At 46.5% G+C, this 15,540-nt stretch overlaps 1 protein-coding gene across 2 annotated transcripts; it reads right to left on the reverse strand.

Annotated features, from left to right (window-relative positions):
* Window positions 1–456: 456 nt before the first annotated feature.
* USP5 (ubiquitin specific peptidase 5) lies at window positions 457–15,533 on the reverse strand. 2 transcript variants are annotated; one of them, XM_085324632.1, is made up of 20 exons: window positions 15,383–15,533; window positions 13,800–13,925; window positions 13,115–13,181; window positions 10,743–10,876; window positions 10,286–10,431; window positions 9,756–9,940; window positions 9,081–9,175; window positions 8,327–8,520; window positions 8,093–8,164; window positions 6,657–6,738; window positions 6,323–6,448; window positions 5,710–5,863; window positions 5,253–5,427; window positions 3,670–3,758; window positions 3,334–3,456; window positions 2,565–2,708; window positions 2,260–2,405; window positions 2,020–2,173; window positions 1,283–1,367; window positions 457–1,090 (listed from the first exon to the last, which is right to left on the reverse strand). In XM_085324632.1, exons 1-20 carry the CDS (start codon window positions 15,488–15,490, stop codon window positions 997–999), a joined length of 2,499 nt encoding a protein of 832 aa, XP_085180758.1. In that variant the 5' UTR covers window positions 15,491–15,533; the 3' UTR covers window positions 457–996. The 2 variants fall into 2 exon arrangements, with proteins under 2 accessions (XP_085180758.1, XP_085180757.1); XM_085324631.1 differs by having other exon boundaries at window positions 3,265–3,456.
* Window positions 15,534–15,540: the final 7 nt, after the last annotated feature.

Raw genomic sequence — 15,540 nt, forward strand, 5'->3', positions numbered from 1 at the left:
CCCTGCAATCCTTCTGATCTCACAGCTGCAGGCCCTAGCATTTTTCATTTCTAAAAGGAGGTATGAATCAGTCACTTTCCTATAGTGTTCTGACACGAGTAAAAATGCAGCAGGCCTACCAGCACCAGGACAGAGGGAACCAGGACAGGTGACACGGAGCACTGTGTCCCCCATGGTCAGCAGCTCTTTGATTGCAAGTACTGTAGATTTAGCCTTCACTAGCTGTAGTGACAGAAGGGAGAAGAGGGGACAGAGCCACTGCTATAACAGCATAAGTGGGCAATCAGACCAGGGACTTAGCCACTCAAGGTGCCTTTGCTACACAAGACTAGCAGGGCCTGCTTTCACCAAAGGCAAGAGAACCACACTTGCAGTAAGTGCCCTCTGCTCATGGTACAAAAGAACTCGTACCTTAGCTCTTGGAGAACACCTAACAATACACAGAGCAGACAGAAACCAGGGGGTATTTAGATTTTTATTTTATCCTTCGTGTATTTTGGCATGTAAAGGGCACACAAGGAGGGGGCACTGCTCATGGCCCATGTTGCTTCCTGCACTGCTCCCTCTTCTGGGAGGATGGGGATGGGAAGTCCCCCCATGATATACAAGCCACACATACACATAAGCCCCCTCCCCCTCTTCTAGACAGCAAGGAGGTGGTGTCATCCCACTAAGCAGCAAAGCACTAGGGCTGTGTGTGTCATGAGGTGGTGGTGGGGACAGTGAGGACATTTCCTATAGAAACAGATATTCCCCCCCCTCCCCCCAGACCCCATTCAGTCATGTCCATGGGGGCTCCAGCCCCAGTCTATTAGTCAAAGAACTCTTGCCTCCATGTTGAAGCAGTGGCTCATATGGAGAGAGGCCATTAAAAGGAAGAGTAGGTGAAGAGCACCAGGGGAGAGAAGGACCCTGCTCTTATCCTCACTGCCCCCCACCCCTTTCCCCCATGCCTTCAGCCCGCTTTCCCCCCTCCACACACAGCAAGAGGACATTCTAGCTGGGAATCCGCTGATAGAAGTAGATGTAGCCCAGATCCTTGGGGGGCTTCTCAGAAGCACAGACTTTCTGGTCGTTGTAGATCACCCACCTGCAACAGGCAGAAGGGAAGCTCAAGGATACTGTTCTGTTGCTATGACACTATTTGATTCCCCTTGCCTGCTCTCCTCCTCCTCTTAGTAGCTGCCATCCCCCTCCCTGCAAGACCCCTGAAGAAAGAGAGGAGAACAGTGATTTAAAACTCTACCTTGGGATCCCCTTATCCTGTGAGAGTCTCTCTTACCTGCCATCTTTCTTGATGTGACAAACGTAGTGGCCACACATAGTTGAAGTGCCCATGTGGCTGATGAAGGCAAACAGCTGATATTCTTGGGGAAAAGAAGAATGATCAGATAAAAAGGAAAGGCTTCATACCTGAAAAACCCTATCCTGAAAAGCCCTCTCCAGAGAAGAATTTCTGATGTATGAGACCTGGCCTGTGTCATCTATCTGCTGGATGACAATTTAGAAATGGGCTCCTGTCAAGTCTGACTGTGAGGATTTGGTCTCAAGGAGTGCAAGGAATAGGAAATGGTAACTCCTGTCCAACCTCACCCCTTCCAACTGGATCATGCATGATGGATGGTTAGTCAGGGATCCACCTTTTCATGGCACCTACAGACAAACAGCATTGGCACCAGTTTTCCAAACAGATTGAAATGTGGCTTTTCAATGGGAGCTTGAAGAACAGAAAAGCCTCCAGAACTGGCTGGGAGATAGAAGCACAGTCCTTTCCATCTTTCACTTCACCACACCTCCTCTGCTTCTCAGATCTTACCTGCTTTCAGGTGAGTCTTAGCCTGAAAGGTCTAGGCCTACATGGCCACCTCTCTCTTTTTCCTCCCTGCTCCAACCATTTCAGCAACCAAATCAGCTTTATGAAACCTGCTGCTAGAAGCTACAGGACTGGATGGATTAGGAAGGGTAAAGCCATGCTGGGTTTGCACCCCAAAATCCACATTTCTACTGCTTGGAACTCACTTCCAGGCCCATCGCGCACTTTAGGACCCACAGGGACAGATTCAGAGATGGACTCTGCTGCTGAGCGCCCCTCTGAGATATCCATGGCAGCTTCTGCATCAAGGTCATCGATATGACTAAAGATCCAATCCACAGCACGCTCCAGACTGTTGTTCTGGAAAGAAAAGCAGAACACTGTGAATTTGGGAATGTGTGTTCCTCAGAATACCATATCAGTTTGATGTCACCTAGGCCTCTCACCGTGGCTCTGAGTGCTTTCATAGCCTGGTCCCGAGAGAAGCCCATGGAGACAATGGTGGCCACACTGTCTTCTGAAGGAGGGTCTGAGCAGGCAATAGTTGACCCTGGTCCACTGGATCCAGGGAGAACTAAAGGGTTAGCAAAGTCTGCAGTGGGAAACAGAACACAGCTCAGAGCAGTTACATCTCTCTGACAGGCATACAGTCCGAGATCCAAACTACTTCAGTTTTCCACTGCTGCAGTGGGACAAGGCAGCACAATGACCCAGATACAGTAAGCTTTCTCATGGCCATGTGAGCTCATACCTGGATCATCCATATGTGACATGACCCAGTTCATGGCAGCCTCAACCCCACTGTTCCCTGTGTAATATACAGCTTTGCGGCAGGCATCCATGGGAAAGCCCATCTCCACCAGTTGGATAATCACCGACTCATCCAGCATGGGAGCTGTAGAAAGACAGAGATTAGAGCCACCCGCTCCCACCCAGCCCCGCCTGCTCTCTGCTGTGCAGTCTCATAAAAATCCCCCAAACCACCATTGCCTGACTTCATTTCACAGAAGTTCTGTCTCTCTGCTCTACTCATCCTTTATATTCTTTCTTCCTCTTCTGAAATGCCTAGTCACACACACAGATACCCCAGAGGACAAAAAGATTCAGCTCATGAACTTGGAAGCGCTGGCTCTCCTCTGCAATCCAAACCCTATCTCCCACTGTGCTTTGTGAAAACAAAATACCTCTACCAGCTAAGTCTTATATAAACCCCAGCCCTGCCACCTGTAAATGCACTAAACATGCCACATCCCAATCTTACACAGTATGAGCTTCAACATACTCCCTTGCATAACACCCTTGCATAACGGGCATGCAAGGCAGGTAGCCAGCATTCACTGACAGAGGGATAGGAAAAGACTAAGCAAGAGGAAACTGCTAGCATGAGAGATAAGACAAGGAGAGCAAGGAAATGAGTCAGGCATCAGGAAAAGAGGAGGAGAATCACTAACATGTTGGAGAGGAGAAGTGAGGGGAGCAGAAGGAGTCGTCGTCCTCGTTGCCATAGAACCCCAGGCTACCTTTGGGCTCATCTGGTGTCACCAGTGGGGGTGCAATGTCTGGCATTTCTTCTTCTCCATCTTGCAGCCCTGTTCCTTGCAGTGCAGAGATATCCAGCTCCTCTGGCATTTCAATTGAGACATCTGCAAGATACATTATTGCTCAGCCTCCCCCACATGAGCAGAAACCAAAGGACTTAGTTGGGAGATCTAGAGAAGTCAGCCACTGGGGATACGATACACACTACAGACTGCTGCTCTTTGTGAGGTAGTTATTTTCCTCTTTCCAGGAAGAACTACAGTGCCCATATATGACACCCAGTACCTAGATGCTCTGTAGCTTCTCCTCTTTCTTACCAAGCTTTTTGGGCACCCAATCCAGGCCAAAAGTGAATTTCTTGATTTGGATCACCAGATAATCTGGGAAAGATGCGAATCTTGTTGTTCTGAAAGACAGAAATATCACAACTATTTTTTATATCTTATCAGCAATGATTGAGGGCTTCTCAAGATTCAGGAAAGCAGTGAGTAGGGCAGAGGCATGTCCTTCCCAAGGCAGGGATGCACGTATTTGCAGAGCTGTGGAAGATTCTCCTGCGCTGAGCTTAAAGCTCCTCAAACATAGAACAATTTCTAAAGCAGATGCTCTGATCAGATGAGTCTGAATGTAGCATTGCAAAACATTAAAGGATAAGGAAAAATAGTGCATGTTCTCTATCTTCCAATCCTGTTTTTACAAGCCTCCTCAGATTTTAGTATTTAATTAGAAGTCTAATCCTTAAGGAATGTAAGGGAAAATAACATCTTTTATTAGACCAACAGATACAGCTGGAGAAGCTGACAAGCTTTCAAAAACAAGAGCATTTTTTTGGATATGAAAGCAGAAGCAGCAAATTTTAAGCTAATAGTGGCTCTAAAATTGATTGAATGTAATTAAGTTAGACAATTTGAGAAAAAGGATGTTTTGCATTTGTGGAACAGAGAGGATGTTTTTGAAGGGAGAAGAAATAGTGAGAAAGACAGATACTTATTACTGGTGTAATATTGAGGGATTGTGGGGAATAATTGTAACATGCTGTAAAATTTTTAAGTAACAGTATATATTCAATGCTAATTCTTAAGAAATATTTGAACACAACTCATTATTTAAAAGCTGAACAAAACATTGCTTCTCAATATGATTGTGTTACTGACTGTTAATTTATACTGGCTATTGCTTAATAACAGAATATATGTTAGAAAAATACTTCCATTTTGGTAGACTTACTGGGTTCTTTGAGGACAACTCTCTCATTGTAGAAATATAGTCAGTAGCATCACAGCAGGAAGCTGCTTAAGTTTGCAGTCTTCTCACTACACCTTTGCACTACTGCATGTGTTGCAGACAGTGAGACAAGTTAAAGCTGCTTTTTAAGCTTTGATATAGGTATTTGAGCTAGCATCCTTTAAAATAACTGAAAGAATTTCTACCTGAGGGCTCTGGTTTCTGAAACAAATGTATCTGTTACACTCAATGCTCCTGCTCAAACTTTGATAAATAAAAACTTCCTTTAAAAGGTTCCAGAGGCCAAGCAAGAACAGAGTTGCCATATTCTGTCAGCTGCTGATTTTAAAGCTAAGTTTCAAATTTAGAACAAAAGCTGATCATTTTCTGGATTAACTGTATCTTCATAGCCCTGCAGCAACTGAAAGCTAGTAGTAAGGATTTCACTAGCATTGCAGTTCTGTTCACTGTAATCCTTTGGGGGCACACCCTCCAGCACTGACAATCTGATCTCCCCTCTGGTTTACAAGGTACTTCAATGTCCTATGGATGCAAGATACGGAAAGCTACAAAGCTTTGGTAACACTCCTTCCCCAAGCAACTAAACAAAGAAGTTCCAAAAGATGCAGCTATATCCAGTTCATCATAGCTCATCTAGTCACCAACCCACACTCACTTGAGAGCCACAGACTTGGCCTGCAAGGCTGTGCTCCAGAAGTCATCCACCTGTTCTGGAGCTCCATAGGCCTCTAGACAGGAGCTGAAAGGCACCTTAGCTCGCACCAGCTCAGGCAGTGGCTGCTTCTCCTCTTCTGCCTGCCGCTTCTTCTCCTCATATTCCAGTAGCTCATCTAGGTAATAAAGGAGAGGAGTCAAAGACCACCCCTAGGTACTCATAAAGCACTTGGTGTAAGCAACACTCAGAGACAGAACAGGCCGATAGAGATAAGCCCCCAAGAATGGAGCATAAAGTAGACAATGTCTTCCAGTGAGCACTGTTGTACTACTGCAGTTCTATTTTGCTGTTAAATCACAGTCCAGTGGTGTAAGAGGAAAGACTCTGGAGAGACATGACTATGTCAATCTCCAACCACAATGTTTGCTGCTATTCTGGCCTTCTGCATGCTACTGACCTTTGTTGAGTGCAGCATCCATGGGTACGGGCAGCTGCATGATATAATCCACACGCTGGGTATATTTCACCTTTTCTGTGGCCAGGCACTTCAGCTTCTCCTCCACCAGAAAACGGAAGACCTCATTAGGGTTCTCTGAGCTGCGGCAGTTCCTCTGAAGAGGGAGAGATTAAAATCATCAGAGGTGTAGCAACAGAATAGCAAAAATAAATAGCTACAGCAGTAGCAACCCCACATAGGATGCAGCCAAACAGCATTCACTTCTGCACTCAGTCCACTGGAAAAGATAGGAAGAAGGAAACTACAGCCAACCCCAAGAACTCATGCTATTCCTGCTCCTGAAGGAGACAATATAGGTGTCTAGTTGTGCCATTCACAAAAGAGATTCCCTCTGAGCAATCATCCCTGGAGACAAGGCTTGGCAAAGGACGGCACTCTTTCTCTGCTCTCACAGATCCTGACTGATCCATTTCACTGTGTTCTTTCCCTCTCTCTGCTCCAATTGCCAGCTTCTCCCCTACCCTCTCTGACCCTGACTATCAGTGATAACATTGAATGGGTAGAAAACAAAGATGGGCTTTTCCGAGACTTGACAGACAGACTCAGCTATTACCTCCACCATGTTGATGAAGTGCAAAAAGAATTCCTGGGCATCCTGCTGTCGGTTGGTGGAAAACTCTGGATGCCCCTTTCCAATGAGAGATTTAAACATGCGTGGAGCAATTCCATTTTGCACACCCTGGAAAGAACAAAGCAAAAGAGGAAGGTGATTATAATTTGCCAAGCATGTGTCCTGGCATGTAACAGGCTACTCTTAGCCATGCTCTTCTTCAGGTGACAGGGCCCCAGACTGAGCTCCAGGACAGGTCTTCAGAAAGGGTTCTCCCTCCTTCCCCATCACACACATACCTCACACATCCCCTCATCATGAGGATACTAAGCCTCACCTTCTGATCTGGTTGCTGTTCCCCATCTGCGGAAGCGGGCTTTGAATATTCCCCAGAAAGTAGTCCATGGCCCAGTTTGGCTCTGGAATGATGAAGAAGTCACCATTAGACTCAAGCTGCCTTCTTCAATCCTGTGCACTCTGGGAACCACATCAACCATCCAGTTTTAACGCTGCCATGGGCTGTCAATTTCAGAGATCAACTTTCTCTGCTGTATCAGCTGAGATCATCTCATCTTGGTCTGCTGCCTCTGGTTCCACAAGACATCACCCACTTGAAAGTCACAAAGACTTTCAGGCACCAAGCTCAGTCATTGCTTGCACAGTGGGGAGACCATAAAGGAACAACTTCAATTTTTCAATAAGAAGGCAGCCAGTATAGAGCCGTACAACAGCTGTCTATCAGCCAAACTATGCTGCAGTCTGAAATGGGTAAAGTAGCACTGTAACTGTACAGGAGACAGCAGGGCACAGTGAAATTGCCTGAAGCAGTATTGGTGTGAACAGACTGATCACATCTTCCCATGGGAAAGATTAAGAATTACTGCATGAGACAGATAATGGACAACAATAACCCAATAACCCTCATTGATTTCTCCCATGCCCAGACCCTCCCACTATTCCAATTCATTACTATTCCAATCCATCACTGATGTCATTTGTCTGGACCATACTGTACCAACTCACTCATTTGCCCAGGCAAAAATCTTTCTAGTTGTCTCATCTCAATCCCCTCCTAAATGAACATCTCACCCCAGGCTAAGCATCTTTTTGAACTCAGACTCCTCCTCTGAACTCTCTTCTACAAATGCCACCCTCCATTTCTTTCCCCACAAACCTCCAAACACTGCTTTGGTATTTTATAGCTAATATAGCAGAGAATCCATATATTTAAACTGAAATAATCTCCCAAATCTTGTGCTCCTTCTTCTGTATACTGTCCTGTAATTACTTGCACAATAGCTCTTGCAGGAATAATCATATTATCTTCAGGCAAATATAAGTTATCCACCAAGGCAAAGTTCCCTAAACCTCTGTATAACTTTGCTCTAAGCCATCTCCCTCCAACTGCAGAAAGCAAGCACCTCTTTGCTGTAATGCAGATGGAACACGCCCACCAGAAATCCCCCTCGCGGTAACAGATGATACTGCATTCCCCACGTAATACATATAAGATCATGGCTAGGCCTCAGACATCATTTGAGACTCTCATAAGCACTGAGGTAGGTGCACTGTCCTCTCCATCTAGGACATTCAGCTGAGCCTTCTTGTCTTAGATGTTTACTGATCACAGAGGATCAGTGTCTCGGGTGACAGACATGGAGACAGAGAGGCAAGGCTTGAGGAAGAAACCTGCAACAAAGCACACTGTAGCAGCGCAGAGGGGACGCACCCAGGCAGCCTCAGCCTTCCTCCTCTCACCAAAACTCTACGTACACTTGTGTGCTGAAGTCCTGTGTAGGGTCCGAAGGTGCACTTTGGAATATCTTCTCCAGCTTATCCACATACCTGCAAAGCAAATCAGGGCAATCTAAGGGACGTATGGATTTATCTGGTAAAGACACATTTCTGAGCTGGATTCCTACAACAGAAGATCCTAGCCCTAAGGGACCTTTGTACTGAATCCAGTAGACCTCAGGCCAACGTAAAGAGGCAATTAAGTTCACTTACTTTCTCTGGAAGTCCGGGATACTGAACAGCACCTGCATCACAGAATTGAGGTAGCAACTGTTGCCCAGATTACGGATACCAGTGTACCCAGGCCCATATAGGGGCTTGAGCTGCACTCCAGACTCTTGGATGAGCTCCCACTCTCCAATGCGCTGGTTCATATCAATTTCCAGTTCTGTCATGGTCTTGTCCGTCTGTGGAGGAGAAGAACCGGAGAGGACCCTCAGGGAAGACCCAAGGGAGCATTAGCAGTGCCAGAAGGGCTATGCTGTAGAGAAACACCTAAATCCATTCTGTTTGATTAGGATTTCTCTTTAAATTAGGAGAAGAGGAAGATACAAAAATTTCTTTGAACTATCTGAGTATCTGGGACAGAAGGACCCATTTATATGGCAGCAGGAGGAATGCTACTACATTAGAGACATCTTACATGGGAGAAATGTGAACAACGCCCTGAAAAAGAGCATAAAAATCAGGCACCAACACAGAATCTAGCAACCAAAGCTAAGAGCCTGTGTGGCTTCCTGCCTAAGGTACTGACATAGAACTCCAAGGGAATAAACATGAGGGACAGTAAAGAAGAGGCAAGGCAGCTCTGTCCAATAAAACCCCAGCATTTCTTGATCGGGAATGGTGCTGCATAGACATAGGACTGAATTTTAATGATGCTCAGGAATGTGAAAAGCTAGAATCCAGCTAACAACTCTCAGACTTGCTACTCTCCCCCTTCTGGACCTGCACAGGAACTCCTTACCTTCTGCATCTTGAGCATGTCAATTCCAAAGTGAGCAAGGTGTTCTGCCAGGTTGGGATCCAACACCATATCATCCTCGTCATAGGAGTAGACATCTACAAAGAACCGAGAAAAAGAGATTTACCTTGGCCTGTGATCTAAAATTCACTGCTGGATGAGAGAACAGAGTGCTCAAAACTGGCAGTTTTGACAGATAGAGCAGTTGGGTTTTCCTCTCCTTTCTCAGGAATAGCACTAAAGACAGAATATTGAGGCTCCCCCAGAACATAAGACAAGACGAAAAACTTTGTCACTGATTAGGGTTGCATCTATGCCTGGAAAGACAAAAGTAGGTTACTGTGCCATCTACTCTCTACTCAAGCTTTGAACATAACATTCTTTGATGAATGTCTAACCACAGGAAACAAGAAGGAAATTTTGATAACTATTCTAAGACCCTTCAAATTACAAGGGAGGGAAGAAGGATGACCAGTTTTTATCAGCCAGTTCTTTGCCTCCAATAAGAAGCAGGTTAGAGTGAGAAAGTTCAGGATCAGATGACACCACATGTTCCAGATCATACCATGGGCAACACCAACTTTATACCTGGAGAGTCCCTCACTTGCCTTGTCAGAAACCAAAGTCAGCTTAAGTGGGGCCTGGCATATATAACCCTCATGGGATCCCCCTTCTCACCAGCCCCATCAGGAGTAATTGTTCCCAGTTTCACAGCCAGTGGGTAGCCAGTTTCCCGGTAATGCTCAACCGCATGATTGTTGCCACCACTGCCATCAAAGTAGCGCCGACCACATAGGATGGCTCCGTCAGTCATGTTCAGCCACAGGTTCTCCCTCATGTCACACTTGCTGCACTTCCAGCCACTAATGACAAAAGGCAGAAAGAAAAGAGCTGTTGGGAGAAACCTTTGAGCTGTACCTCCGAAGCAGTCTGCACTGACACCCACTAATCACAGTATACGCAAAGGTTTCTGGGATCTCTTTCTTCTTTCACTCCAGAGCACTGAGCACCCTGAAATACCTTAGTCTGTCCCTTCCCCTTACTTTACTAATTTGCACAAGCCATCCTCAGACACACAGCAAAGCCCCACAAAAGAAATCTTATCTTCTGCTCGAGCAAGTTCCATGCAGATGCAGGATATGAGAAGACAATGATCAGGGTGAGTCTGGAATACAGAGGAATACAGCTAGCTTCAACAGTATGCTCACCATGGTGGGATGCGGATGTCGTTCTGAAGTTGATGCAGGGAAAAAGCATGTTTGGAAATACGGCGAACCTCCCCATCCCAAGCCTGCACCTCCTGCTTCCGTGAGGCTGAATCTGCTGTCAAGATGGCCTCAACTGCACTGGCAATCTAGAATTAGGACAGCAGGAAAAAGAATAAAGGGCACAAGAAAAGAAATTCCCAGTTCCCAGTGCCACAACACTCCATATTTAGGGTCAGATCTGCAAGTCAGTCGCATTAAGGCACTGTTCAGGAGGCTCAGTCAAAGGCCAGGACTTCTTAATATAAAGCACTGTATAAGTGCAGTATACTATTACTTACTCCAAGCTGGAACTTCACAGCAGCTCTGCAGGATCCCTTTTACAGGACAGTGGTTCTTTCTCTGTAATGGTGCATTTCCTCCCTACCAACAGAAAACACAACCGTCCACCCAAACATACCCTGTCTCTGACCATGTCTGGTAGTCCCTCCAGCCCATCACGAGGAATATCCAGATGCTCTGGTAAAATTACTATTTTTACATCTTCATCATATTCAAACTTTTCTTCTGTGATGTCAAATCCACCTTCTACACCTATAGGAAGACAAAGCATTGTAGTAACAGGTCAAACCAAATAGCTTGCAAGTCTTTTTTGCCCACAGCCTGCAAGAAACATGACACAATGACTAAGGCAAAGTTCTAGATCCAAAATCCTTCTTCAGCTTCTGGATCCTAAAGCTCCTGCTGGATGTGTGGAGTTCCATACAAGTTAATATAAACCCAGTGACAATAGGCTTGCTTTCCCCAGCTGTTTTTCATAGGTCCTTAGAAGGAATCTCCAGACCTTGACTACAATCAGAGAAAAAGAAAAACTGCTTTAGAGTGACAATAACAAGAACAGAGTGATGATAAAGCATTGCTGCTAGTCCTTCCATTCATATCTTTGATATGTTGTGAAAACTGCATGAAGAAATCATCTTCAAACCCCTAGAGGATAAGCTTAGCCTACCAGCATCTTTCAAGACCCTGCTTCTTCTTCTCTTCCTTCCAGAAAAGACAATTCAAAGTCCAGAACTATAAGGGAGCTAGGAGTGCTTAGTCATGTCCAGAGTTACAGAAAAAAGTCTTAGGAAAAGCACAGTAGTAGCAGTTTTTCCTGCTGGCCTAGCTCTCCGCCTTCCAGAGACTGACAAAGACATGGGAGTTCCCTACAAAATAGGATATCTGCCAGTTGCCATGAGTCGTGCTGGACAGTCACTGAAAAGTAACAGCAGCAACACAAGGAACAGTTTCTGATTTATGAGGTACCCAGAAAAAAAAATTTTTTTGAGAACGTTATCTTGGCCTTTCCTGTTCTCCAAGAATTCACACCCTACATTCCAGAAAGAACAGAGCAGAAGACACTTTGCTTAACAGCAGCCTCATCACCTTATTTTTTTTTTTTTACTGAGTTTCATTTATTTCTTTAGAAATGGCATGCTGTGGCTGCAGCAGATCTGTGAAAGCAATATGAGTCTTTGCTATAACTTTGAGAGTTGATCACCTCTGGCTCAAGAAGCCTGTGTGCATTGCAGTTGTTCTGAAAAACATTACTGTATTTAAAACACTGTTGACAAAAACACCTGGTTCTCACAACTTCTCCTGCAATTCTCCCCTCAAATAGCAACAATTTTGGACTACACATACAAAAAATGCTATGTAAGAACAGAGATGCTGCAAGCCTGAGTGATTTTTGAAATACTTGGAAACAGTCACTAGCATCATTTGAGAGGTCATCATGCAACAATACGCCCAAATAATCCCTTCCAGTGCCATCCCTCCAGCACATTCCAGAGAGTCTCCTGTCATCACTTTACAGAATACAGCAATACACAATCCTTCAGGATACTACACAATTCCTGTGTAGTACAATTCCTACACAAACCGAAATAGACTGCTGAAGTCCCCTAACGTTGTTTTGGGTACCTCCTGAAGTTCCAAATGAGAAAGAGTGTCTTTGGCTGGCAGACTGTCTCCTTCCCATCTTCCCCATTTGCATTCAATAGCATGAGGTGCCTGCCTCCCTACCCGCCATTGTATCTAAATACCGTAAATTCCAAAGGAGATATTCTACCAACATGCTGGCATGAGAGGCGAGCACTAAAGTTTCTTTTTCATGGAGAGAGGAGCTAAGGTGCAGACAGATCAAGGGATAGATATGAAAGTCAGTGACACTGCTCTGAAATCTCTCCAGTACTTTTGCAAATCTTCTATGTTGGGATTAGTCCACCATCACAATTTGGCTAAAAGAGAGGAAGAAAGAATCTCTCCTGAATTTGAAATCATTGACTCAACCACAAGTGGTTTTCTTTTATTCTTTCCTACTCCATTCACACCACAAAAATGTTACCACAGGGAGCTATTTGCTGACTTAATGAGAACACTTCTTTTGGACCTTTGTAGAACTGAGGATGTAGAAGTAACTCAATGCAGACAGGGCCTAATCTCTGCACAGGTAGCATAATCACATAGATAAAAGCATTGACAACCCGAAGAAATGTAGCTTCTAGTCTCATCTTTACTAGAATTGACCTTTGGGATCCTACGCAAATCATGACCATGATGCAGCACATGTTCTTTGAAAGCGGAACAAAACTACCATCTTGGCAACTGTTTTGCAGTAACTGACCTTCTAAGCTATGCTAGAAAACATTAAATTTGAATTAGATTGAGGCTACTAGCCTCAACTAGCCTAGGAAAAGAAAAGCAAGAGAGACATACAACAAGGCCAAGAAGCTCCAAAGGACTGGTGCTAAACAATAAGGAATACAGAATATACAAGTGCTTTCTTACCAATAGCCAAGCGAGTTGGTTTCTTCCTTGGGGGATCCCCAGCACTGGAGTTGGTGTCTTCTTCCTTCTATTTCAGAGATGATAAGAAAATAGTTATTGGGACAGGCATGCGGGGAAAGCCTTAAGGATAGAAGTTAAGCTACTGTGAAAATGGGAAAAGGGCAGACAAAGAGTTTGGGCAATCCATACAGTAATTGAAAAATAACACAGCTAAAGAAATGAGATTCACCAAGAAAAACATCAGTTACATTTGAGGAAGAACTCTAAAAACTGTTAAACTTGTACTGAAAGTGAGAGATGTGATCTGTCTCTATACTATATATTTAGAGAGGGTGTCAAGGGGACGGGGACAAACTCTTCTCAGCTGTCCTGTGTGACAGGACAAGAGGCAATGGGCAGAAATTGAAGCACAGGAAGTTCTGCCTGACCATGAGGGGGAATTTCTTCACTGTGAGAGTGACAGAGCAGTGGAACAGGTTGCCCAGAGAGGTTGTGGAGTCTCCATCTCTGGAGATATTCAAAGCCCACTTGGATGCAATCCTGTCTAACATGCTCTAGGTGATACCTGCTTGAGCAGGGGGGTTGGACTAGATGATCTCCAGAGGTCCCTTCCAGCCTTACTGATTCTATGATTCTACTCATTCAGATGTATTTTTCAATACTATCACTCTATTTTTTTTTTTACCGGTTTACGTGTTCTTTTGAGGTGCAGATAGACCCGCTGGCCTGTTTTCTGATAGTGTTTTTCCACGTATTGTTTCCCAAAGCCCAGAAATGTGTTCATGCAAATATACAAGCCACCATCTGACTCCTGGAAGGAAGGAGAGAGAAAAATCGGTAAAGAATGCCATTCCATCTGTTAGGATAAGTACACATTTACCTCTAGGAATACTATTCATTATTCATTAATTTCACTACATAATGGCTACAGTTCATTCCTGTATATGAGCCTCTTAGTAGCTAGCCTGAAATAAGCTGTCAAGCCCTAGTCCAGCTGTCCCGGAACAGGTGTTCCTATCAAGATAATGAATTTGAAAGCCAACTTGTCTGTCGATTTATGACAGGATGCTACGGAGTCAGGCCAGGCTGAGTGAGATTCCTGAGGAGCTTATCTTGTAAAAAGTCCAGAGAACACCCAATTCACATGTTCAGAGCATGGTATAATCTTTACCAACAAAACTGTGTCACCCTGTTTGAAAGTCTAACTTCAGGTGTCATGTGGGACTTTGCCAAACTACAGCATGAAGAAGATTAACAGGTAACTTTTTATTTTTACTGCTGCTTTCCAAAGCTTGTGAGTAGCCCTGAAGCAGATACAGAATGAGTCCACCCCACCCCACAAGCACCTAGAAAACTCTATGCACATTCCATAGAGATACTATTTTTAAAACAAAGAGGGGAGTGACCCAAATATAGAGACTGACCAACAGAGAAAACACTAACGAACTCACAGCTTGTTTCCCACCATCAGACAGCTGGGACGGAGAGGGGAGCACATGGACAGGTGTTGTTGTGGGTGTCAGGGAAAAGAGAGGGCCATTCTCATATCCTGCTTCCTTGAAGGAAGCATCCTGACAGTGGCACGTTTCCCCCAAATGTGCCCAGCCCCAAGGGGCGCTGGTGCAGAGGCCAAGGCGGGGGACTCGTCCCCCCCCCAGCCTCGGCCGCCCCAGGTTCGCCTACCAGCAAGGCGTGGGAGGGGCAGGGATACCAGCTGGAAAAGGGACCACTGCCATCTTAATGACACAGCACCGACTTGCCCCCAGCCTGTCGGGCCGGGCTAGGCCCGGCGGCGGGGCCAAGGGCCGTCGGGGACAGCTCGGAGCCGCGCAAGGCAGACCCCCGCGCTGCGCCGCGGCCCGGGCCCGGCTCCGGGGCCCGCCCGCACCCCTCTCCCTCGCCGGACCGCACGTCCCGCCACGCGGCGCGCGGCAGGGAGGAGGGGGCTCGCTCCCCAGGGGCGCGGGCCGGGGCCGGCCGCACCGCTGCCCGGCGCGCTGAGCCACCTGCCCACGCCCGCCCCGGCCCGAGAACTACAGCCCCCAGCGCGCCGCGGCCGGGAGGAGCGCGGCGCGCGGCCTGCTGGGTGCTGTAGTCCCCACGGCCACACGCTCCGCCCGGCCGCACGCGGCCCCGGCCGCCAGGGAACCACAAGTCCCAGAGCGCCCCGCGCCGACGGCACCCGGGCGCCTGGGTGGGCTGGGGAACGGGAGCGAGGCGGAGAGCAGCCCAGGCGGGCGGCGCGGGTCGGCCGCGAGCCGCACTTACCGGCGTGTCGAAGGAAAAGGCGCACTCATCCTTGTGGACCCGGTCTCCGGCCTTGGGCACCCGGATGGACGGCAACACCGAGAGCAGCGCCTCGCTCAGCTCCGCCATGACAGCGGCTCACTGCAGCACCGCCCACAGCCCCACCCTAACCAATCAGA

The sequence above is a fragment of the Rhea americana genome, unplaced genomic scaffold (assembly GCF_003343005.1).
Source record: "Rhea americana isolate MKP2758 unplaced genomic scaffold, rheAme1 scaffold_92, whole genome shotgun sequence".
Taxonomy (NCBI): Eukaryota; Metazoa; Chordata; class Aves; order Rheiformes; family Rheidae; genus Rhea; species Rhea americana.